This window comes from Meles meles, chromosome 4 (genome assembly GCF_922984935.1).
Source record: "Meles meles chromosome 4, mMelMel3.1 paternal haplotype, whole genome shotgun sequence".
In the NCBI taxonomy this organism is placed as follows: Eukaryota; Metazoa; Chordata; class Mammalia; order Carnivora; family Mustelidae; genus Meles; species Meles meles.
Genome location: NC_060069.1, coordinates 87,917,319 through 87,943,863, shown reverse-complemented (window position 1 = coordinate 87,943,863; position 26,545 = coordinate 87,917,319). Strand labels below are relative to the sequence as shown.

The following is a 26,545-nucleotide window of genomic DNA, read 5'->3' as shown; positions in this document are numbered from 1 at the left end:
TATATATGGCCAAATAACTTTTGACATAAAAACCAAAGTTAATTAAATGGGTAAAGAAGTCTTCTCTATATATAGTACTGGATCTACCAGATATCCATATTTTAAAAGTTTTGTTGATCAGGGTACGTGGGAGGCTCAGTCGGTTAAGCGGCTGCCTTCAGCTCAGGTAATGACCTTGGGGTCCTGGGATCGAGCCCTGTATCAGGCTCCCTGCTCAGCTGAGAGCCTGCTTCTCCCTCTACTTCTGTCTGCCACTCTGCCTACTTGCACGCTTTCTCTCTCAAATAAATAAATAAAATCTAAATAAATAAATAAATGAAATTTTGTTGATCCCTACCTTATACCATATGTAAGACCCAAATGACAAAGCTCTTTATAAGAAAATGTAAGCAAATATGTTTGAGACCTTGGGATAGGAAAGATTGCTTGGAAAGAACGTAAAAAGCATGAACTATAAAGAAAAAACATGGATAAACTGAAACTTCATCAAAATTTAAAACTGCTGCTGATCAAAAGATAAAATTGAGAAAATGAAAATAAAAGTTACATACTGAAGAGAAATATTCATGATATACATTTCTAATAAAGGACTTGTATCCAGAATATATAAAGAACTGCTACAACACAATAATAAAGCCAAATAACATATTTCTTTAAAAAGGCAAATGACTTCAACAGATCCTTCACAAAAAAAGATTTACAAATGGTCCTATATTTATGAAAAGATATTCAACATCATTAGTATCAGGGAAATACAAATTAAAAGCACAATTAGATAAAACAGCATACTCTCCAGAATTGTCAAAATTAAAGACTAGTAATACAAAAATCCTGGAGAAAAGGGAAAGCTACTGCACACTGGTAGAAGCTTAAAATTGAACAACTACTGGACACCGGTAGAAGCCTAAAATGGAACAACTACTATGGGAAAATGTTTGACAGATTCTTATAATGTTAAACCCTCACCTACATTAATATTTAGCAATTCCACTCTTAAGATATTTACTCCCCCAAAGTGAAAACATGCCAAGAAAAAGGTCTGTACAAAAATGTTTACTGCAGTTCTATTCATAGTAACACCAAATTGGAAACAACACAAATATCCATCAACAGGAAAATGGATAAACAAATTGTGGTACATTCATACAATGAAACATTACTTAATATTAAAGAACAAGTTAATAATGCAAACAAAAATACTAATATATCATAAAAACAGTACCTTGAATGAAAGAATCCATACAGAAAGGAATATTTATGGTATGACCTTATTTACATGAAGTTTTGCCTAAAGTACAGGCAAAATTAATATATGAAGCTAGAGATCCAAATATTGATTTCCTGAGGGGAATACAGAAAGAGACTGGAATTGTGCTCAAAATAACTTCTTAGGGTGATGAAAATGTTCTATACCTTCACTGGGATCTTTGTTACATGAACGTATGCATTTGTCAAAAGTCATTAACTGTTACACTTAAATCATTGTATGTTATTCTCAATTCAAAATGAAAAAAATACTACCAAAAAAAAAGGACTAAAAAATGTATTTTATTTAAAACTCATTTAGCTCCCAACTATTCAAGGTTTGACATCCAAACTAGATGGGTTGAACTTGACATTATTTGCTCTGTATCCACAGGTGTTGAGAGAGATATCCTCTCTGACTTTACACAGCTACCAAGGCAATAATGCTAAGAAAACCATTAATCAAAATTTGATAGTGCCTATCTGCAATCAGAAAAAGAAAACAAAGAACACCCTGGACTATAAAAGCAAGTAAAACATACCCAAAGGATCTAGTCAGTCACAATGTTGACGTTCTTGCTTCTTGTGACTCTGGCCCTAGCATCTTCTCACCATTCTGGTGAGCACTTTGAAGGGTAAGTAAGCAACTCCTTAAAAGAGTAAGTCCTCTTCCTTGCTACCCCAAAAATTTGAATGCACTACCCAATTTTAAATTGTCTTCTTCTGCTGTCTCACCATTCAGTGAGAAGGTGTTCCGGGTCAATGTTGAAGATGAAAATCACATCAACTTACTCCATAAGTTGGCCAGCACCACCCAGGTAAGTAATGATGCTGTAATACATGTTTGCTTTACACTTACTTTAAAATCTTAGAATGCACTGTGATTCCATCAAAGGAAGAATGACTAAAATATTAACCACAGCAAGAAATAACTTGAAAAACATTTAATGCCACAATACCTTCTTTTTCTACCTAAATTAGATTGCGATGGCCCTATAGTATTATAAATCCATGATAACTTTTAACTTTTTAAGGAGCTGATAGGACATGACAACTGGATGAGATGGAACTGTCACAAAGGTCACAGTACATCTAATGTACAGTCACTTCCCTTCTAAGGCAAAAGTGAAAAATGATCAACTTGGATATTACTGGAAAACTGGGCTTCTGTCCAACTTAAAATTCATTTCCACATCCCATGTATCATCTGTTCCCTTTGATTTTCTTTCATTCCAAATCAAACAGCTTGAGTTTTTATGACCTTGATTCAGGCCCTCTTAACGATATGACATGAAGGGTTGGGGGGGCAAAGGAGGTAAAAAGCCATGAATGATTTCCATATTTTTTTTACTTTCAATAAACCAAAATCTCAATGCTAATTTTTAAAAATCCACTGTATATGGGGTGAGAACTGATATTTTTAATTACATATGCACTTAGCAGGAAGCTATTGCTGACCACAAATGGTTCACTTGGGCCAAACCTGTTTCCTCATGAAATATACACCAAAATAATTTGCTAGCCCCTAAATATCCATCTCCTATCTATATCTATATCTATATCTATATCTATATCTATCTATCTATCTATCTACCTTTTTATGGGTTTTTTTCTTTTAGCTTTTAAGGTATGGGGAGCAAAAAGAAGATACAGTATCATAATCTGAAACAAATTCAAAAGTTTAGAATTTAAAAAAAATAAAGTCATTTATTCCAGCCTTCCACTCAAACCTGGAATTTCCTCCATAGAAATATCATCCCTGGTTGCTAGTCCCAATAACACCTGCTTGAGCACCTCCAGGGATAGCAAGAATACTGCTTTCAAAGTAGCCCATTTGTCTTACAAGTCATTCCAGTTGTTACATGAAGCTAAAACTACCTTCTCTAACTCTAGCCCATTGGACCTAGCTGAGCCAAATACTGTGTCTCACCCTCTAAAATTTATTTCTTCTAGGCCTTCTATAATTTCTGTTAGCATGGGTTTATAGACACCTGATCATTCTGGCCACATCTGGATATAGCTCAATCTTTCTGTCTATATTTCTTTTTTAAAATGTAGCTTTCAGAATTGACAATGGACCACTAGCTATGCTCTGATTAATACATACTGCAGGACCATTGCCTGTCTTCATCTGTAAAGCAGACATTTATCAAGGGGGCCTGAGATTCTTTTCAACATCTTGAACAGTTTACAGAATAATCTTAGGTTATAACAAATATATTGGCAATTGAAACCATTAGATTATTCTTTTTTCATATGAATCACCCTCAAACAAGATATTACTTCTTCTTGCCTAATTTATTTTTTAACCTAAATGCAGGATTTTAGATTTACCCTGTTAAAATGTATCTTTATAGCCTGTTTTCAGCATGTTAAGATCATTTTTATAATGAATTCAATCACCCAGGGATATAATTCTTCCCCCTAACTTTATATTACCAGCAAGTTTGACAAGCATGACTTTCCAACTTTTATCTTTGTCACTGATAAAAATATTAAGTCAATCAGGGGTCACCATAGAATCAGAGGCCTCCTTCATGGCCTATTCATTCAATACACACTTACCATGAGTTTCCAATGTGTTAAGTACTGAAATGGATGCATTAACCAAACATCCTCAGGTAAGTTTGCTCAAGTATCCACATTACTGTTAGCTGTAGCTAACATTGTATTTTCCAGCTTATAAAGAAGAATATAAATGCAGAGGCTTGGTCAAACGTTTCGCTAAGATCCAGATTCAGCATTCTATCAGGCTAGTGGTCTCTTTCAATAATAGGACGAAGTTCATTAGGCCTGACTCACTCTTGCTTTAAACCATGTTGGCTCCCAGGGATCATAGCTTCCTTTTCTGAGCATTCACAATCCATCTGCTTCCAGTTTACTCTCAGCTTTGCCAGAATCCACGCTAGGCTCCAAGGAGCTCCTGCTTCTGGAATTCACCTGTTTTCCTATTTATGAAATCCAAGATTTACCCCCTCCACTCTTTAGTGATTCCTTCAAGCTCTGATTCCTCCAAGGGTGCTGAGAAAGTTCTGCAATCACACGTGCAGTTATTTTTTTAGTTACCTAAAATTCAGCATTTTAAAATAGTCAAGAGCAGAGAACCTGGACTCAGACTCCTGGATTCAATTCCTGGCTCTACCACTTGCTAGCTGGACCCTGGACACCTCTCTGGGTCTCAACTTTCTCATTTGTCAAACGAGAAGAATAGTATTTACCTTAGAGGATTGTTGTGAGATTTTAAATCACTTAGAAAGAACTTATATAGTGAGATTTATAAAAGTATTTGTTGTTATTATTACCATCTTTAGAACTGGAATTTTTAATGCAATTTACATGGCCAGTATAATCCTTTCTCTCCTCATCTATCTTGGGCCTCGATGTTCTCTTTCCAAAGAAGGTGTTTCTGTTAAAAATCCTAACATGTGAAAAATTTTTTACTTGTGGTAATTTTATCTCTCCAGAAATAGAAGAAACAAGAAATAGTATACCCCCTGAGAAAAGACAAAAGTCAAACAATAGTTAAATAGAGTGACTTTCTCTCTTCCAGCTGCAAACATCAAGCTTTAGCTCCAAGCAATGGGACTGCACGTTTCTTCTTTACTCATTTTATTTCAAACATGAATGAAAAGATTTTTATTCTCCTCAGCAATCTTGCAAGTGAAGCATAGTCTGGACTGTAGCCTTCCTGATAAGATCATTACAAGGGCATCTAGTCTTTGTATTCATCCTTGGCCATGTGTCCTTCCTCCCAGCTTTTGAACATATCCTTTTATAAGCTGAATGTACAGGAGAGCTGTGACCACATGGGACTCTGGTAGCCTCCCCTTTTCATCTGTAATTATACAGTAAGTGTTTTATTTCATCTCCTTGCAATCAGAGTTGTACTTGTTCCTTTATTGGAGACATTAACCACAAAACCTATTCTCTTTTCTCTATACTTTCTTGAACCCTATTTCTCTATGGTAAGGTGCAAGTTAATCTATGGCCAAAGTAACGTGGTTACAGTCTTCCAGGGTTCCCATTACCTCCACTATAATTTGCTACTAAGTTCCTCCCTGCTCTCTGAAACTAAGCCTCCGCTAGAAGTCACTTCTTCTTCCAAGAGGAAAAGAAAATTCCGTTATATAAATGAAGAGTCCACCAGATGTTCAACTTAGAGTCAAATGCAATGTATAACTAAATTATAAATTTAATTTATATTAAATTTATAAAGAATCAAAGACTCCCAATACCAATATTTATTTTCTTCTAAGCCCTAAAAGAATGTATAGTGGATACACTACTTTATCTTGCTTTTGTGCTGGTCTCTTAATATATTTAAGAAAGACTCTTTAGTTATTAGCCAGCTGGCTGATTAAGTTGAATTCCCACAGTGTTATCACGTAAAGATACCCCATTATCTTCCAGCAAATGTTCTTTATGATTTTTTGTAACTCAGCTTCCTAGAATTATAATTTTATAACCTCAGTTTTATAAATTATTAACACATAATTCAATTCCCCATATCTCATATCATCTTTTGCTTTATTTCCATATTTCAGATATAGATCTCATTCACAAGGTCTTGGTAATTACTGAAATATATATATACTTCCTTGTGATAATATTTTGAGTTTATTATTTGTATCCATACTTCATGTATTGGTGAACATCTATGAGGCTATAGAGTTGCTCCTGATTTTTGGCTCCATTTCTCCTAAGGAGGACTGGAAATTAACTTCAGGATAGTAAGTCTGCATCACACTTGGAAAACTTCATACTGCTGGATGTTGGTATATATGTTGTTCAATTTTCTCCATGTCAAAATGAAATCTTAAGGTACCTCAGGTTAGGTCTGCAAGTTTTCTGTCGAAAATTTTCATGAGATTTATCTACCCCATTTTAAAGAATCCATCATTCTCCCTACAGAATCTTAAAAGTCTCTCTCTCCCTGTGTATCTCTCTCTCTGTTTCTCCCTCTCCTCTCTCTCTCTGTACATATATAGAGATCTATGTATGTAGATATATATGTAGATATGCAGATAAATATATAGAAAGAAAGAGAACAATCTCCCAATAATTAGGAGAACTAAGACCAATGAGCAAGAAATAAGAGGTCAGGAAAGGCAACTTTCAACTTAATATAGCAAAGAAAACCCATTCATAAAGCAATTAGGCTATTCTAAAGTGATACTAAATATACTCAAGATTGTATTAAAACCATCACCAAGACAGTATGCAGGTATATGCTGCTGTACATGAAAAGCTAGTATCTTAATATAGATTCTTCAAAGCAAAATCTTAGACAAAGATTTCAGGCCAAAGATTTTATTTGGGAAATCTAAGGAATATTGGTAGAGCAGTGAGAAGTGATGTAGGGAAGGGAAGGTAGCTAACAAAAGGGATACTATTAAGACAGTTACCACAGAGTATGACTAGAGCTTAATCCAACAGAGAACTCAAGGAATGGGTGTGCAAATCATACACCTTAGAATTATCCCCCTGAGAAACAAGGGAATTGGAGTATTTAGACATCTACTTTCCAGGGTCACTGGTTGAGCACATCTCTGGAAAGAGTTTTTGTTTGTTTGTTTGTTTTGTTTTTGCCATCCCCTGCTTGCTGCAAGCTGTTAGCTTGGCTTTTTCCAGTTCTAGGGGAAAGAGCTTTCAAACACAGAGATGCAGATCTTGGCAGTGGCGAGTTCCCTGAGTATGCTGAAAGGCCCCCGCATTATGTATGGTTGCGGCTCTGTCAAGTTGCCTACAGATGCTTGGAGGACTTTAAGTGCTCTACCAATTCTGAACCTCAGCGTCTATAATAAAGATATACATCCCTGTCCCGTCCCATCTTGGAATGATAAGCATTTATTAGAAACACAAATTCAGTTAACTTTTAAAAAATATGCTTTCTTCTATAATGTGCTTGTCTTCAGTGTCCTTCTCTTTACAATGTTGGCTAACTGGAATTCATCACCAGCCCCTAGCTTTTTCTGTTCTTATCATGGCATGTCTTTGTATTTCCCCTACCATCTTTTAACCTTTCATCTTTATCCTCTTATCTTTGACTCACTAGATCATATTGTGTAGCCAATCCTTATCAAATCATCAATACTGTCTCCTTTCAACACCTTAGCGACAACCACGCTCAAGTTTTTCTTCTGGAACCCCTTCTGATATTGTCCCAATGTCCTTGCCTCGTACTGCCCTGATACACTCTACAGTCCTAACTCATGACTCAGCACACACTAGACATCTACAGTGGTCTGAAGATTACCAGGACAGGACATAGATTATTGGATTCTCCACAGGCAAGTGTATCTGAAATTGAGTCATCTTAATATCTTAATATCTTAATATTAAACAACCTCTAAGTCTTGCTAAAACTCGTTCCTAAGTTTCCAAGCAATGGTCCTAAATATCACCTGTCACACCTCCAGCCTGAGACCAGCTCATAAATACCTACACAGGGACTGGGTGAGAAACAGAGGCAGAGAAAGTCCCATTGTCAGGCTCATCTCAAGCTCACTTTCCTCTACTCAAGGAAGAAACAAGAAAACAGAAACCTGAGAGAGGCAACATATCCTTGGTTAATGTTTTTCCATGGAAAATGGAGATTGGAAACCACACATCCACAAAGAAAAACATTAGAATTATCAAATATGTTATTCTGTTATTTTTGTGCATAATTTTCTCCAAAATCTCCCCATAAGGACAGAAGCTATGTTTGATTTGCTCACTAGTGTACTCCTAGTCTCAGGCACAAAGCCTAGCACATAGTAGGTCCTTAGTAAAAGCTGATGAATAACTGAACAAATGAAAAATGCCTGGATCTTTGAGAGCATTTTGTTTCTGGCCATGACGACAAGATGACCACTGGAGAAAGATGTACTTTCCTTTCCAATATATCCTCCACAGGTCAGATATGTAGATCCTGGTTCTGCACATTATTGTGAGTGCTGAGTTCCAAGTACAAATTAAGAAGATAAATCATTTAAAAAGTAAAAAGGAAAGCTCAATTTCTTTCTGTTAAATTTTGTGGCTGTAGTTAATTCATCATCATTCATTCAGAACATTTATCCATTATCACAAACACTACTATCACAATAAGTAATTGCTCCAGAAAATCAATAAATAGAATAAGAGCCATTATAAAATACTGGTATTATGGAAAATTAACTAGCATTATGGGAAATAATTATATGTTCTTCATGCTTGATGATAATCCGTTAAGGCCATGTATATATGTGTAAACATTTTTATTGACATACTGCTTGGTCCCAACTCTTGTTCACTCAAGGAGATATCTTTAAGAGATTTCATGGATAATTTGAGTTTGAAAATAACTCAATGGAGGAGAGTAAGAGTATTCTTGCTGATGATAGTTCACCCATTGAATTATAGGTGTCAAACATAATATATTTTACTCCTTATTCAGATTGACTTCTGGAAACCAGATTCTGTCACACAAATCAAACCTCACAGTACAGTTGACTTCCGTGTAAAAGCAGAAGATATTTTCACTGTGGAAGATTTTTTGGAGCAGAATGAACTACAATATGAGTAAGTTTATGTTTTATAGCTATTAAAATTCTCTCCCATGTATGCTCTCATCTGAGCCTCTGAATAACCCTGGGAAAGTAAAAGTAAGACCAAGACCATGGCTTCCCTAAGGCCTCACAAATAGGCAATGGCAAAACTGGCCCTAGATTCCAAATCGTAAGACTTTAAGCCTGGTAGATATTTTCTTTAGTTCTTATTACAATTTTAAAAAATGGTTTTGACTCCTGAACCCCAATTCGGCAAGATATCTGACCTGCTAAATGGTTATATATAGACTATAGGCCAAACCAACAAACACTGTTATCAGTTAGACACAGTTTTAGTCCCAAATAACATCAAGTCTTCTTTCTAACTGAGCAACCAGACCTATTAGGAGCTTTAAAGACTCCTCATGCTCCTTACTTTTTGTGTATGCATACCAGACTCAATCAATATTTATTTCAACTTAACCATCCATATATTTTCTTATCATTTGATTGTTTTTTCATCATGATAAGTATACTCTTTAATCTCCATCCTCTATTTCCTCCACTCCCCAACCTATCCTCCCTCTGGTAACCATCAGTTTGTTCTCTATAATTAAGAGTCTGTTTTTTGGTTTGTCTCTCTCACTCTTTTTTTTCCTTTGTTTTGTTTCTTAAATTCCACATATAGTATTTGTCTTTCTCTGACTGACTTGCTTCGCTTAGCATTATATTCTCAAGCTCTATCCATGTTGTTGCAAATGGCAAGATTCTATTCTTTTTTAAGGCTAAGTAATATTCCATTGTGTATATATGCCACATCTTCTATATCTATTCACCTATTGAAGGACACTTGGGGTGCTTCCAAAATCTGACTACTTTAAACAATGCCACAATAAAAGTAGAGGTGCATGTATCCCTTTGAACTAGTGTTTTTGCATTTGGGGGGTAAATATACTTCCTGGATCACAGAGTAGTTCTATTTTTAATTTTTTGAGGAAACTCCATACTTTTTCCACAATGGCTGTACCAATTTGCATTCCTACCAACGGTGCAAGTGGGTTCATTTTTCTCCACATCCTCACCAACACTTATTGTTTCTTATGTTTTTGATTTTCACCATTCTGATAGATATGAGGTGACATCTCATTGTAGTTTTGATTGCATTTCCCTGATGATGAGTGATGTTGAGCATTTTTTCATATGTCTGTTGTCCATCTAGATATCTTCTTTGGAGAAATGTATGTTCATATCTTCTGCCCATCTTTAATTGGATTATTTGCTTTTTTCAATATTCAGTTGTATCAGAGCTCTTTATATATTTTGGATACTAACCCTTTATCAGATATGTTATTTTCAAATATCTTCTCCGATTTCATAGCCTGCCTTTTAGTTTTGTTAATTATTTCCTTCACTGTGCAGAAACTTTTGATTTTGATATAGTCCCAAAGTCTTTATTTCCCCTGCCTCAGGAGACATAGCTAGAGAAATGTTACTATAGCTGATGTCAGAGAGACTACTACCTATACTCTCTCTTCTAGAATTTTTATGCTTTTGAGTCTCACACTAGTTCTTTAATCCACTTTGAGTTTATTCTTGTGGATGGTAAAAGAAAGTGATCCAGTTTCATTCTTTTGCATTAGCTGTCCAGTTTTCCTAATATCATTTGTTGAACAGACTTTTTCCCATTGTATATCCATTCCTCTTTTGTAAAGATTAACTGACCATATAATTGTGGGTTTATTTCTAGGTTTTCTGTTATAATCCATTGATCTATGTGGCTATTTTTATGCCAGTACCATACTGTTTTAATTACTACTGCTTTGTAATATAACTTGAAATCCGAAATGTGATACCTCCAGTTTTGTTTTTCTTCCTCATAGTCCTTTAGATTAAGGACAAGATTAAGATCAGACTGAATGGTTCTCTATCCTTTTATCCCCCACAGCCCCCACCACTATTTCTAATGATAGAAGTCATAGAGAAAAGTACTTAAAAAAAAAAAGGAAAGTGATTCTGCAGAGGCCTAGAACAGAGTTGGCTAAGCTGATCATCACATGTTTCCTCTCCCCAAATACCACACTGGTCCATGTAAGCCTTTTCAGATGAAAGTGTCTTCCTAAGTAGAAGCAGCTGTCCATTGTTGATCAACAAATAGACAGTAAGTGCCTACCTATACCAAGCACCATAAAGGATAGATATGGCCCCAATCCCTTCAGAGGAACACAGACTTTAAGCAAAGAATTTCAGAATTGTGTAACAGATGTTAAAAAGAGTGAAGTGCTAGAGATATAGGGGAATTGAGCAGCTCTAGGGAATCAGGGAAGGCCACCAGAGGAAATGAGTCTTCACCTGAGAACTTAAACATGAGCCAAAGTTAGCCAAAGAAAAGGAAAAAACTATACTCTAGACAGAGAACAGACAATATGGTAAGTTTAGAACTGGGAGAGACCACGCTAACCTGGAGGTATTTGCACTAGAGAGAAGAAAGAAATGAGGTCTTTCATCCAAAACAAAGTTCTTCCTCCAGGGAGTGGATCAGTAAGAAGCAAAGAGGCAGTGTCAAGCTCCAGTCCTGAACACTCAAATGCTGATCCAACAATACCCCACCACAAGCTCAAGTCTTCATTAATTTTGAGCAAATTGTAACTTAAAATTTTTTAACAGAAATTTTCTCTTGTTTTTCACATCTTAAAAATATCGAATAGTATTTATGCTAGTGAAGATGTCATAATTATTACCTATAAAGTATCTCTTCAGGAGAAGAGGTTCAATATAACATAACAAGTAAATGCTCTTTCTCTTGGAAAAAAAAAAACAGAACAAAACAAAACAAAAAACAACCAGATTCAAGTCCTAACTCTGCAAATTCCTGAATGTGTAACCTTAGATAATTTACTTAATTTTTCTGAACTTCATTTTCCTTATCCATAATATGAAGATATAATACCTCTTTCAAAGGACTGTGAAGATGAACTAAAACAATATGTAAATAAATTGCTACTAGCATTACTATCGTTATGGTTTATTATTATACTAAGCGAGAAATGATACATTTCTTAAAGGTCAAGAGAAATTGTTTTGTTTAACCCCATTATCAGGCTTCACATAGCTTAGCTATCTGCTTCTACCTAAGGGAAGTGTCAAAATGTGACCATAAGAATGGACGATATAGCACAGTTCAGTTTCAAAATTTGATTAAGATTCATGTCTGTGACTTTTTGCTTCTCTAATTACACTAGGAAGAACTTTTAAAATCCTAGCCTTTAGGAGGCTTTGGTAATATTTTTTAAATATTTTTTAACGACAGTTTCTTTATAATTTTTGAGAAAAACAAAAGGAAGATCAGACACCATAAGCTAACCCTAGCTACCTAAATGATGTCCTAATTCTACCTATATCACAAAGTAGCAAAATGGCTTCTAATTGCATATCAATCTCCCTTTATCAGATGGAAAATTTATATCCTTTTTTAGAGGATAAACTTTTTGGGAATTGAGTATGAATGTTATCTCATCTAGAACATAGGAAATTCCCCAAGAGCTAAGCTCTTGTTAACTTTTGCTTCTCTGTTCACTGCTTAGCACACATGTAGCATATAATTTTCTAAATATTAAATAATTATAAGTCCCTAGAGACTTTATTGCTGGAAGAGCACAAAGCAGTCCCTGTGCATCCCATTATTATCTCATATGGTAACTAATTTGTATTTAGACAGTTTCTTGCCGGCAAGAATTTGTAGTCATGTTTATATCCAACAGGAACCATCTACTACTGCACAAGTTCCACCAAAATAGCTTTGCAGATTTTTCCATGGTTCCATCCCTCTTCACCAGGACTTGTTATCACTTTGGAGGCTTTAACCAATTTCTGAGTTGCCATGGGAAAAAAATTCAGAATGTGTGCACCAAGAATAATAACTATTTTTATGTTTATGCTGCACCCTTAGATACAGAAAGATGAGGAAATGGATGGTGCAAATCTCCAACTTAGTGTTCTAAAGCCGTTAACAGACTTTTTGGTGGGCAGGCTTTCACAGAATACCTTCCCACAAATTACAGGAATGTTGTCTTTTCCCTATCCAATTCTGGGAGAGACTGATTGTTACTAATCTAACTTCCTATAACATTATTTTTCTGTGTATTTCAGATTAAGACAGGAACATGTCCTTGGATAGCAATGGGTACATAACAGTGTTCTTCACTAGCAATGGGCATGTAGTAGAGGAACTAACCAAATACTCCTTTTTCAAGAATGTATAAGGGGGAAAAAAGTGAGTCATGCCTCTCCTTCTCAGATATTCTGTTTCTTGTTTTTTGGGGAGTCCCTGTTATCTAATTCGCCTGCATGTTTATAGAAAAGAAGTTGGATAGCACTATAAAAGGAACATATGAAAGTATAACAGTGTACACGCCTCTGTATTTTGGAGCTGTAATGCATTCTCTATTACATTAAGAGGCCTTGTTTTAATCTCCTAGAATAGAAGCTCATTATTTAGTAATAATATTTGTAATATAGCTTAAGTAGTACTTTGTCTTAAATCTAATAAAATCAAATAATCACAAGGCTGGAAAGGATCATTTGAGGTCAATCCCCTGCCTTCAGGCAAAAGTAAGCACCACATATTCTACCTCATTTTGATGCTCTTTTGCAACTTACTAGAGAGTACATATACTCCTGGGTGTCATCTTAAATTTAACAGGCAGTTTGTTTGCTTTTTTTTAATGCTTCTTTGCCCTAATTATTAATGTAAAGATTTAATAGTTAACATAGTAATGACTCTCACAGAATGCCTCATCTAACTACCAAACAAAACACTAATCCCTACATAGTCACTGAGTCTCCTAAATAATGTGAATTTGAGGATTAGGTGCAGAGAAAGGATAGCAATATTTTGTGAAAGGTCTATTGCTCCCTCTACTCAGCCAGTTCCTGATAGATCAGAGCTTCCTATGGTTATGTCCTTAGATCCAGTTGAGACTGTGGAATGCCTGGGAGCATTTAAATGATTATTTCTTTTCTCTGGGCACCACTAACAATCCATATGACCTAGATGATATTGTACTCACTCATTGACAGTGAAAAATCTTGTTCAAGTATTGTTCAAGCAGATGTCATTTACCATTTCCTCTTGGAGTTTTAGTGTTGCCATTCAGCCAAAAAAGTTCAACCTTGTTATACAGCATTTGTACTTTCAAACTGATGATTTCGGTATATAGCTGTTTTCTTTAAGATTTTGGCCAGTCGATTTTTTTGTTTTAAAGGTTTTCATTTTGCTTGTTTTGCTTTGGTTTTGTTTTTTTGTTTTTAGTTTTTATAAATGTTATATTTGAAAATCATTTTCCTAAACTATCTATTATAGGTGTTTCCTGGAGTTTATGAAGTTTATGATAACCAGAAATTTCAGTTTAAATTTTTTTTCATAAACTTTCAAAGACAACTATGACCAAGGCCTACAGATTTGAGTCAAGTCACTGCATTTTAGAACTTAAAAGGACATTTAATATCAGCCAATCAAATGCCCCATTCTAAAAATTATAAAAGTAAGGCCCAGAGATTAAATGATTTTTCTGAAGCCAATTTACAAGTTAGGAAAAACCATGACCCCTGACCTTTTGATTCTAATTCTGGATTCCTTCTACTTCTGTCCTATCCCCTAACAATCCAATTTGAGTATTGAGTATAATTATAGCACTTACCATAATCATTGTTATAGTAACAATGCCTAACTGAAGCAGGCAGAATGGTGGTCCTGCCCCATATGTCTATATCCTAATCCCCAGAAGACCTGAATATATCCCGTTACATGCCAAAGAGGAGTTAGGTTTGTAGATGGAACTAAGGTTGTCAAGCAGCTGAACTTAAAATAGGCAGATTATCCTACATTGTCCAGAAAGGTCCAACATGATCACAGGGTTCTTACAAGTGGTAGAGGGAGGCAGAAGATGGGATCAGAGTGATGTGACATGCAAAGGACTTGAGCTGTCATTGCCAGGTTCAAAGTTAAAAGAGAAGGGCAAAGAACCAAGGAATGTGGGCAGCCTCTAGAAGCTGGAAAGGGCAGGGAATCAGATTCTGAGCTTCTAGAAAAAAGCATACCACTGTTGACACTTTGATTTTAGCCCACTGAGACCTGTGTTGGACTTCTAACCTACAGAATTGCAAAATCATAAATTCATTGTTGTTTTACATCACCATATTTATTGTAATTTATAGCAGCCATAGAAACTAATACACTAACAAGAGTATTAATGACTGCTCAAGGAGAAATTTTCTTTCCACAAGCTGAATTTTTAAATCCACTCCTTTTCCTTTTTTTTTTTTTTTGGTAATACCACCTTAAGACAGTTAAGACTTTAAGACAGTATTTGCCACTTGCCAGGAAGAAAATATCATTTAGTATTAATTTACTGCATTTTCCACAAACAGACACAAACAGTTCATTCCCAAGTTAACCAAATGAAGGAGAGACCAGGAGGAAGGTTCAGAGGACGTCCCTGACATACTTCATCAGAATGCCCTTGGGGCAGCCACAGAAGAAGTAGACTTTTTGATGTGTGGCTGCAATTCTCTCTGTGTCAGATAAAAACATTTCAAGGCTTGACTGTGGATAATAGAAGTTTCTGCAAACTAGCTTCTGTCCATAATATTCACAGTGTTGTGATCAAGAACATTAATGGTCACAAAATTTTGTCCTTTCAGGGGCGCCTGGGTGGCTCAGTGGGTTAAAGCCTCTGCCTTCGGCTCAGGTCATGATCCCGGGGTTCTGGGATCGAGCCCCACATCGGGCTCTCTGCTCTGCGGACAGCCTGCTTCCTCCTCTCTCTCTCTGCCTGCCTCTCTGCCTACTTGTGATCTTTGCTGTCAAATAAATAAATAAAATCTTAAAAAAAAAAAAATTTTGTCCTTTCAGAACATACTTTCCTCTCAGCAGTAGCAAAGACAAATGAAGTCACACACATCCACACATTCCAGCCTACCTCTTATAATAGAAACTTTCACCTAAACAATCACTTCTAGAAATACGCAGGCTTCAAAGGTCTGTCACCAATTTTCATACTACCTTACTTTAGAACCATTCTTTGGTTACTTTAAACCAGCCAAAAGACAAGCAAGTAAAAACTAGTTCTTTAACCCAGCATTTTTTGCCTAATAAATATTTAGCTTATTAATATTTCTGAATTTCCACCTTTTAAAATATTTTTCTTAAAACCTAGAGAAAGGCCCTCAAGTGACCAACTGTCCCAGTTTACCTGGGATGGACTGGTTCCTGGGACATGGGACGTTTAGTGCTAAAACTAGGAAAGTCCCAAGGAAAAAAGTCCACAGATAGGACTCAATTGCATACTTTTGGGTGGCAGCCCAAGGCCGTTCCAGAATGCCCTAGGTTCCAGAGGAAATCATTTTCTGAATTTACAGTCCAAGGACACTTAAATATGTCAAGTTTAGGCTGAGAAAGGGTCTGCCTTGCTTGCAGTCTCCAGTGATATATTCACTTTTTGTGATGAGCAGCTCAGGTTGAAGGGTATCAGGAACACTCAGAGGACACAAGTGACTCCATGGAGAATGTATTGCCCGATTTACTAAAGCAGCACTCTGCTTTTTTGCATGTTCACTGGGAAATACTCTTATGTTCACTGGAGCACATCCTTTGGTTTATTGCAGGGTATTGATAAGCAACCTGAGATCTGTGCTGGAAGGACAATTTGACAGCCAGGTCCGTTCAACTGGACACAGTTATGAGAAGTACAACAAATGGGAAACGGTATGATGTGCACATGATTTAGACAGACATTGTTATGGGAACTGAACTAAGAATGGCACATTAATCTACAAATGGTTGCATTGGTAGATAGAGGCTTGGACTCAACAAGTCACCAGTGAGAATCCAGGCCTCATCTCTCGCAGAGCCATTGGAACCACATTTGAAGGACGCACTATGTACCTCCTCAAGGTAATCATTTTTACCCATGACCTTCCCATATCTGAGGGCTTTAAATCAATGAATTCTAACACATTAACATCTGTTTCACAGACATGCTCATCCCAAACATTGTTATAACTCTTTCCCTGCCTATATGCCCCAGGGAGTCAAACAGATTTCCCAGCTTCTTTTATCATATGTGGATTTTTAAATCATTATTTTGATTTATTCAAAAGGAAAATGCAATAAAATACGAGAAGTCCTATAAATTTAACCACATTCCTGTAAGCAATGTAAATGATTACCTACCTTGATGAAATTCTTCCCTCCCAGATGTTGTTTGCAAATCCATTTGTTAAAGAGATTCATAAACTTCACGTCTATCAGACAACATTACAGAGCGTATCAATGATTTGCTTCTGTCATTCTCTAATGCCATTTTTGTCATGTAATTCTAATGAAGAAAATATAAAGACAAGGAGTAAGTAGGAGAGAAGGAAAATTCTTACAAGATTAGCAACAATCATCATTACTTCTAATTACTCATCCAGTTGTCTTGGTCATGTCACCTAATAATAGCAGCTGAAAATAACCTCCACATGCGTGAGTAAAATTAAGCAGGGTAATCAGCATCTTCTGAAAATATGAGCTTGTCAAGCTTAATAAAAATAATAAACAGCCATGTAAGCTCAAACATTGTATCTAGAGGCAAGAACATACTGTGCTAGTATTATGTTTTAATTTAATCATGGGATATATCTCTTGCTGCTGTCAAGTTTCACCTGTTGAATCCAAAGCCCAGACAGGTATGAATGTTAAACCCTGACTGTGATTAATCACAATTTCCCCTTTTTTGTATGCAATAGGTTGGCAAAGCTGGACCAAATAAGCCTGCCATTTTCATGGACTGTGGTTTCCATGCCAGAGAATGGATTTCTCCTGCATTTTGCCAATGGTTTGTAAGAGAGGTCAGTATGTAGAATCATTTTGGTGGAGAGAAGTAGAAAGTATTTTGTTTATTTAAATCAATTCCTTATAATCTAGCTATAATAAGAGAGAATAATAACAGAAAAACTTCGCAATTCCAAGTTCCCATTTTTGGATATTAGTTTCAACTTTCACCAAGAGATCTTTATAAGGTAAGATTTTAAACGTTTTTTTTTTTTTTAATATTTTATTTATTTGACAGAGAGAAATCACAACTAGGCAGAGAGGCAGGCAGAGAGAGAGGAGGAAGCAGGCTCCCTGCAGAGCAGAGAGCCCGATGCGGGGCTCGATCCCAGGACCCTGGGATCATGACCTGAGCCGAAGGCAGAGGCTTTAACCCACTGAGCCACCCAGGCGCCCCAAACGTTTTTTTTTGTTTTTGTTTTTTTTTAATATTTATTTATTTGACAGAGAGAGATCACAAGTAGATAGAGAGGCAGGCAGAGAGAGAGAGAGAGGGAAGCAGGCTCCCTGCTGAGCAGAGAGCCCGATGCAGGACTCGATCCCAGGACCCTGAGATCATGACCTGAGCTGAAGGCAGCGGCTTAACCCACTGAGGCACAGTTGCTAAATTGTATTTATTTATATTTGATTCATCTAAACTTTCTCACCCACCTTTGGTGGAGAGACTAACCAGTAGTATAATACATAGGTCATTTAAAAATTAGAGATTGTGGATAAGCCACTAGGTTTATCATTATCTCCTGAACAATAATCATCGTATACTTCAGAAAAAAAAAGAAAACAATACATGGCAATCCCTACTATAAATTATACTGTTTTTTATTCCTCATAATTCTAATGATAAGATATATGTTAAAACCCTTTAACTGAAGTTTTTAAACACCTATGAGCCCATACTAATATAAATTATTCAGTAAATAAAGCGGAGAGAAGGAACAACTCCTTCTTAAAGAATTATAACTAAAGGATGCACAAAGAATGAACAAAATAGAAAACTATCATTAGAACACCACAGTAGTAATCATTTCACAAAAACCTATGTATATATGTAAAATTAGTGAGTAAATGTTTAAAGACAAATAGGATAATTCCTGTCTCAAAGTATCCCCCCCAAAATATGTATTACGTTACAAAGGCAAAGTTTACAGTAGAGAAACTTAGCAGAAATTACTTAACCAAGTGATCAAGGATAATATCACCGGTAATATCACCAGCATTAAGACATAATCAGTATCATGTACCCCCTGATATTATGTACTGAAAAGACACATCATCTGTATGGTATTCTTCCTCAAAATTCATAACCTTCCTCTAATCATAGATATATATATATATATATAGAGAGAGAGAGAGAGACCTAAATTGAGGGACCTTCTGCAAAGTAACCAGACCTGTATTCTTCAACTGTGTCAAAGACATAAGAGACAAGTAATGACTGAGAACTCACAGATAAGAGGAGACTGAGGAGACATGATAACCAGTACAATGTGGGATTGTTTGTATATTGGACTCTAGACCATAAAAAGGATAATAGGGATGCCTGGGTGGCTCAGTCGTTGGGCATCTGCCTTTGGCTCAGGTCATTGATCCCAGGGTCCTGGGATCGAGTCCCACATTGGACTCTCTGCTTGGTGGGAAGCCTGCTTCTCCTTCTTCTCCCTCTCCCCTGGCTTGTGTTCCCTGTGTAGCTAGCTATCTCTCTGTCAAATAAGTAAATAAAATTAAAAAAAAAAAAGAAAAAGGGTAAGAGCGGAAAAATTGGTGTTATATGTAAACAATGAATCTTGGAATACAACATCGAAAACTAATGACGTACTACTATATGTTGACTAACAACATAATAAAAAAATTAAAAAATAAAAAATTGGTGAAATCTAAATAAAACCTATAGTTTAACTTTATTATTGTACTAATGTTAATTCCTTCACTTTGATCATTGTACCATGGTTAAGTAAGATGAAAACATTAGGGGAAGCTGAGTGAAGGGTATATGGGAACTATTTGCGACTCTTCTCTAAGTCTAAAATTACTTCAAAATTAGAAGTTTAAAATATTGAAGTACTTTCAAAATTAAGAATATTACTATATACAATATACTGTCTTTTGTGTGAACTATTTCTGTATCTATTTGTCATGATCTTGGTTTCTAGACATGTTATGTCTCCAATTAGAACCATTTAACTTCAATGGATATCTCACCATCTGCCCTCTAGAATGAAGAAATTTTATCACTGCTTTGGTTATCTCCAAGATTAAAAGAATGTGGTTCACTTAAAAATGTGTTTCTATAACTCCTCTAGCCTAAAAATCACTTATTTTATCATGTGCTATTATAATAAACACAATGTATAGAGTCACAAAAAGTATATAAAAACTATTAATAGAAGCCTTAAATATTTTAAAGTCTATTCAAGAAAGCCTGGGAAAGAGTTGAATTTAAGTTTAATATGATCCTGGGGCTGGGGAACTATGACTAAGAGAACATAATAAATGAACATTCATAAAGAAGTCCTTCATTCATAGAGAGATCGCTTAGAAATCACCACTTAGCAAGGAGAACTAGTCTCTTAACTCTTACTCAGTATAGAGGAGTAAGAAGGATACTTTCATCATTATGCAGCCTGGAGCCTTGGTGAGAGCCACCCAAAATCCATCAATGTGAGCTCACTTCATAATGGGAGGCCTTCTCATTCTTCTTCCTTATTGGACACACTCTCTAGTGTGACCGTCTACAGAAGGTTTCACAAACTTAAATAAATTTCTAGATGATATTAGAAATATGCACAGCCATCCACAGACATTCTTTACTTACTAAGTATAGGGCTTACCCTCACATCCTACTCACTCTGAAAAAAAGTTATTGCAAAATAAGTAAATATATGTATGTTTCTTAAAAGTCTAAAATTTTATTAAATCTTTTGTTCATCTTTAAAGTAAAAAGTGAAATAATTATGTGAGTTATATATGGATATAATAGAATATCCTGGAAATAGAGAAGAATTAAAAACAACTATTTTAACCAAAGTATGGGTAATATTTTACTAACTGCCTTTTAAATATCAATAATGTCTACCTCAAAGTGACATGGCTTCCATTACCAAAGTCAATATTCATCCATTGTATGTATATTTTAGTAGCATCACGTATTCCATTTTTCCATGAAATCTCTTCCTAATTCATACTTAGGCTATCCGCACCTATGGACAAGAAATCCACATGACAGAACTTCTCGACAAGTTAGACTTTTATATCTTGCCTGTGGTCAATATTGACGGCTATGTCTACACGTGGACCAAGGTATATGAGCCAATACTGAAAGGGGATGATGAAATTAAAACCAACCCACTTTCTATTGTACTTGGCCTAACCACATAATCCACTTTCAGAACCGAATGTGGAGAAAGACCCGTTCCACCCAGGCTGGAACTACCTGCATTGGCACAGACCCCAACAGAAATTTTGATGCTGGTTGGTGCAGTAAGTATCGGGATCACCATTTTGCAAGACTCTGTTGAAAAGCACAGAAGGAAAAATAACACAGGAAAACACAACAGTGTCTAAAACAAGAAAAAATGTAAAATTTTATATCTTAGAATTCTAACTTTTTGAAAGCACAGACAATAAACGGTTTATTTATTCACTCAAAAAAAGGTATTGTGTGCTCTACTGCATTCCCAGCTGTGTTAAATGCTGGAAACACAAGACTGAGCAATCCAGACATGATCCTACTACTTTGAGATATATAATCTAGAGGACACAGTCGTTAAATAATTATTTAAATAAAATTGTGATATAATTCTAATTTTGTGATTCAACTCTCAGAGAATGATTACAATAATAAGGAAATATCTCATGTACATTAGTTTGTCCCCTACTTATTAATTTTTTTACACTATATTGATCTCATTGTATATTATTACACAGGGACATACTGGTGATTTCACATCAACTTTTACCCCGTAAGCTTAAAAACATACCACCCCTAATCTTGTGAGAAATGCATGCATGCTTTATTATATACATATATACATACATTATCGTAAGGACACGTGTAAAAACAGCTTATTTTTAACTTTCTAATTTGAAAGTTTGAAACATGACTTGTGGTAACTTCTATATATGACCATTCCATTAACAACCTGTTTTTCCAGAAATCGGAGCTTCTCGAAGCCCCTGTGATGAAACTTACTGTGGACCTGCTGCAGAGTCTGAAAAAGAGACCAGGGCCCTGGCTAATTTCATCCGCAGCAACCTCTCTTCCATCAAAGCATATCTGACAATCCACTCATACTCCCAAATGATGCTCTATCCTTACTCCTATGATTATAAACTCACAGAGAACAACGCTGAGTTGGTAAGTAGTCATGGTAGTAAATATGGTATTCCACTGTTAAGATTTTCTTAAATCCTATTTCTGAGAAAAAAATGCTAAGAACAATTTCTAAGAGTCCATTATTAATTACTGATAGCAAGAGAAAAAAAAATTACTACAGACTTACAAGGAATCCAGAATTGGCTAGATAAATTAGCTAAAAGAGATAGGGTTTTGATACAGGAAACAGTTCCCAACATGTTAAACTGGTTTAGTCTTCAAAATGACAATCGGTACACTTACCCTGGCTTCACCACAATACTAACTCACATGATGATTTCAGATGCATCTGAGATAATCAACAAAGTAGTTTTGTCTCACACACAATTAGTAAATCAATTTTGTCAAGTTGCCTTGAGCTGGATTTGACATAGGCAGAAGCATGGCAGATGTCATTAGGAACCTGGCACATTTGGTTGATACTGGGTTAAGTGATAAGATCCTAAAATTATTTCACTATTTGATTAGGTGAGACACAGAAATAAAGCAATCAATGAACAAATGATATGACTGGATCCTTACTAGATATAGAAAACAATGCAAAAAAAATTTAAGTATCCATGACTCAAAAAACTAACAATCTTGTTATAGAATCATAATATAACCACATGAAAAGTTAAATAAGAGTTTTATAACATTCCCATTAACAAATATCACATATCAATGCATAATTTTTTTAACCAGAAGTTTTGAACCCCTCACACAATATTTTTTTTTCTAATTTATGAAACATCTGGCTGCCAGAAGTTGGGACCAGTGATCTAAAAGAATAAGTGTAAGATTTAAAGCATTTGAGTTATGCAAAAAAAAAAAAAAAAGTGCTCTACTTAGACAATGACATAGATATTTGGCTTACCTAAATGCATAAATTTGAAGACCCAGTAACTTTAACAACTGGAAACTGTTGTTTTGTACTTTTAGTCCTTCAGAAACCAAATAAAACATGTAATGCTATAAATATTTTGTGAAGAGTAAAACAGAAAAATAACTTAGCCTCTTAGAAAATTGATAGCTAATAGTTGGCCAGGTCCTCCTCATTAAAAATAACAATAATAATAATAATGCTATTTTCATAAAGCTTCCCATTTTCCTTATCCAGGGCCAAAAAAAAAAAAAAAAAAAAAAAAAAAAACCAAAGAAAAACATCGTTAGTTGGAACCTTTAACTATTTCAGTTTTCCAATTATGCTCCATCTGTTAAATGTTCCCAGTGGGTGCTCACAGTCCTGCTATCCCAGAGATGGGTGTGGTCAGCTCCTCATTTCAATCCCAGATTTCAGTCCCAGAGGAGAGAAGATGGAGCTATGTTGTTTGCTTTATTCATGTGAATGTTTAAATTGTACCACATCAGAAAAGAAAAAGACAAAGCCATAATAACTAAGCACCAATGAGTTAATAAGTAAAATATTAAAACTAAAATTATAAACCATATTAAGTGTAACAATAATATATCCAGTTTGCTTAATATAGCTAGTTTTAAACACAAATTCTAAAAGACAAATGCTAACAGAAAAACAAAGTGTTCTCTAGAAATGAGCTGTTTCACAAAGTTTCAATACCTTTTCCTGTTTGGGGAATAAATTTACTCTAATTAACAAAGAAGTGGAATAAACAGAATTATATCACAATAAAATATTCATAATCTATTCTCAACAAAAGCACAAACCATAAAATACCTTGGAAGTTTAATTATGTATTCACAAAACTAATAAATTCAAGAAGTACATGCTACTTCTTATACTTTCCAAGCATGATAAGAGAGGTGGCTAAACTACAAAATTTAATTGCACTTATATCACATTAATTGATTTTAAAGTTATCTTAATTTCCAATAATTTTTTTCTATGATTAATCTTTTGCCTAACATCTCAGAAGAAATATTTAAATCCCACTAGTAAAATCTAAGGTGAATGTTAATTTGATTAGTTGATTCATTGGGAATCTGAATTTAGTTCAGTACCCCAAAGCAACTTAAATCTTTTGAAAAACTAGAGATATTTTTCTTATTTTGCATAATTCCAATTCATTTACTTCCTAAGCACATTTTGCTAGAACAACTCATAACTTTAGTGTTAATGAGTATAAATGTGTGTGTGTACATATACATATATATTTTTATATATGTATGTGTGTGTGTGTATATATATATATATATATAGCCAAATGAGAATTTGAATCTCTCATAAAGAAAAATATTGGCTTTTTCATGGTTTGTTTTTGTTTTTTTTTATTTGACAGAGAGAAATCACAACTAGGCAGAGAGGCAGGCAGAGAGAGGAGGAAGCAGGCTCCCCGCAGAGCAGAGAGCCCGATGTGGGGCTTGATCCCAGGACCCTGAGATCATGACCTGAGCTGAAGGCAGAGGCTTTAACCCACTGAGCCACCCAGGCACCCTGCTTTTTCATGGTTTTATTTGCAATGAGAATATTAAGAAAAAAAGTAAAAGTCTTGATCTAGGCGTGATAAATATTCCACCCAAATCTAATGCTTCTATATGAATTTTCAGCTAGAAAAATGTGACCCTGCTATAGAAAACTAAAGGTAGGAAAAGATTTATAAGACGCATTCTTGGCACACCACATTATGGATAACTCAGAATTTCTTAAAGTATTGTCTTACCTAGAATTCAGTGAATAGATATAGATATGATTCTTATTTATGTTTACACTTATAAAACTTGTAAGATTATATTTGTAGCAAAAAAAAAAATGCTTCAAGGAGACTATGACTCCAAACAAAAGGAAATTATTCTGTACTTCTAGTAACATTCTCAGCCCAAATTTAGTATATACACAGAAATCTCTGACATCTGAGTCATGACAAAAATGTATGTGGCTTCATTTCTGAAAGATCTTATATGTAGATTGCCTGATTATTCACATCATGAGACAAACTTCAGAGGGAAGAAAGGCAGAGATGAGAATGCAAAAGACCAAAGAAGTAAAAGAATAGGAGAAGTGATAGCATGGATTACAAAGAAAGCTACCAAAAATATCTCTAGAGCAGATCAGTAAAAAGAATGAGAAATCATAAAAATATCTTACATATATAATGCTTTTCAGTTTGCTAACTGCTTTTACACATACTATATTATTTTTTTTTTTTTAAAGATTTTATTTATTTATTTGACAGATAGAGATCACAAGTAGGGAGAGAGGCAGGCAGAGAGAGAGAGGAGGAAGCAGGCTCCCTGCCAAGCAGAGAGCCCGATGCGGGGCGCGATCCCAGGACTCTGGGATCATGACCTGAGCGAAAGGCAGAGGCTTTAACCCACTGAGCCACCCAGGCGCCCCACATACTATATTATTTAAAGAAAAAATACAAAGTATACTGTGTGTTTCCAATGGCTTCATACACCTTCCAGTTCCTCAGTGTTAACTTCTTCAATATGAAGCTATCACTATCTTTAAAGGAAGTTTTAAAATCCACAAGAATATACTTTACATTTTCAAAATTCTGAAGGATAATGAAATATTGAATTGTATGACCTCTTTATTGTCAGAGTAAGTCTCTTTTTATTAAGAAGACTTAACTGAAAATGTTCCCAAACCTATCCATATCTTTGCATTTTTGATCATGGAAGAAGCTCCAAATCTTTGGTCTGCCTACCCCACCCCCCAGAAGGCATATGTGGCACTGTTACTTATTATTTATCATAATACCATTTCTAAGTCCAAAAGCAGGAATGCAAAATAATAACTGGTCAAACAAGTATCTTGACCCATTCCCCAGACTGACCAAACTGGAAGCTGATATGCACAAGCTGATCAGCACCACAAAGGTGCTGATTCAGTGCATACATCTGACACCACATTAAAATCTTCATTAAAAGCACAGAACTTTACAGCTGGAAATCTTGGAATTTCTCTGGTTCTGCTTTCTCATTTTCCAGCTGAAGCAATGAAGGCTTGGCTAAGCCAATACAGTAAAACAGGCAGCCTTGGGTCTAGACTTACTGGATCCTGAAGAATTTCCTAGACTGACCCAATTTCCAAAGATACCCACACATATTCGTATGGCCATGTTCTATGTTGGTACCCCATGTAGCTGTTTTACAGAACATTCATCAAATAGTCTTTCATCCCACAAATACCTTATTACCTCATCCCTGGACATTGCTAAGGATTTGCAGTGGTCATCTGGGACACCTAAATTCCCAGGACCCAGTCTTTATGATTCTGGCCCTATGCTTTCAAGGGCATATATTCACTAACCGGAAGAAAAATGACAATCTTTCTGAAAAATTATTAAACTTGACCAAAAGATAAGAATCCACTTCTAAACTCTAACACCTTCCAGTACAGTGGCACCTCCCTACCTCTTAATTAAAATGTGAGTTAATGACCCACCAAGATAGAAATCTACTGTTCCACCAAAGTACTTAGCATAAAGCAAGACCATGATTAGAGTTAAACATAAAAATCAGAGGGAACAAATGTTGTGATTAAAAGGTGGATAATTGCAGGGCCATGTGCACACCCTATCACAGCTGTCCCCATGTCCCTGCCTAATAACAAGAATAACAAGGCCATAACCCCTCCATCAAGCA

At 35.5% G+C, this 26,545-nt stretch overlaps 1 protein-coding gene across 1 annotated transcript in view; it reads left to right on the top strand.

Moving 5' to 3' along the window:
- The first annotated feature begins 1,809 nt into the window (after window positions 1-1,809).
- The window catches only part of CPB1 (carboxypeptidase B1), a 34,658-nt gene continuing 9,922 nt past the window's right edge, over window positions 1,810-26,545 (top strand). The window contains exons 1-9 of the mRNA XM_046003404.1: window positions 1,810-1,880; window positions 1,988-2,063; window positions 8,663-8,787; window positions 16,416-16,515; window positions 16,603-16,704; window positions 17,541-17,642; window positions 20,812-20,922; window positions 21,012-21,102; window positions 21,777-21,979. Coding sequence (XP_045859360.1) covers window positions 1,810-1,880; window positions 1,988-2,063; window positions 8,663-8,787; window positions 16,416-16,515; window positions 16,603-16,704; window positions 17,541-17,642; window positions 20,812-20,922; window positions 21,012-21,102; window positions 21,777-21,979 — 981 coding nt within the window. The remainder of the gene's footprint in view (window positions 1,881-1,987; window positions 2,064-8,662; window positions 8,788-16,415; window positions 16,516-16,602; window positions 16,705-17,540; window positions 17,643-20,811; window positions 20,923-21,011; window positions 21,103-21,776; window positions 21,980-26,545) is intronic.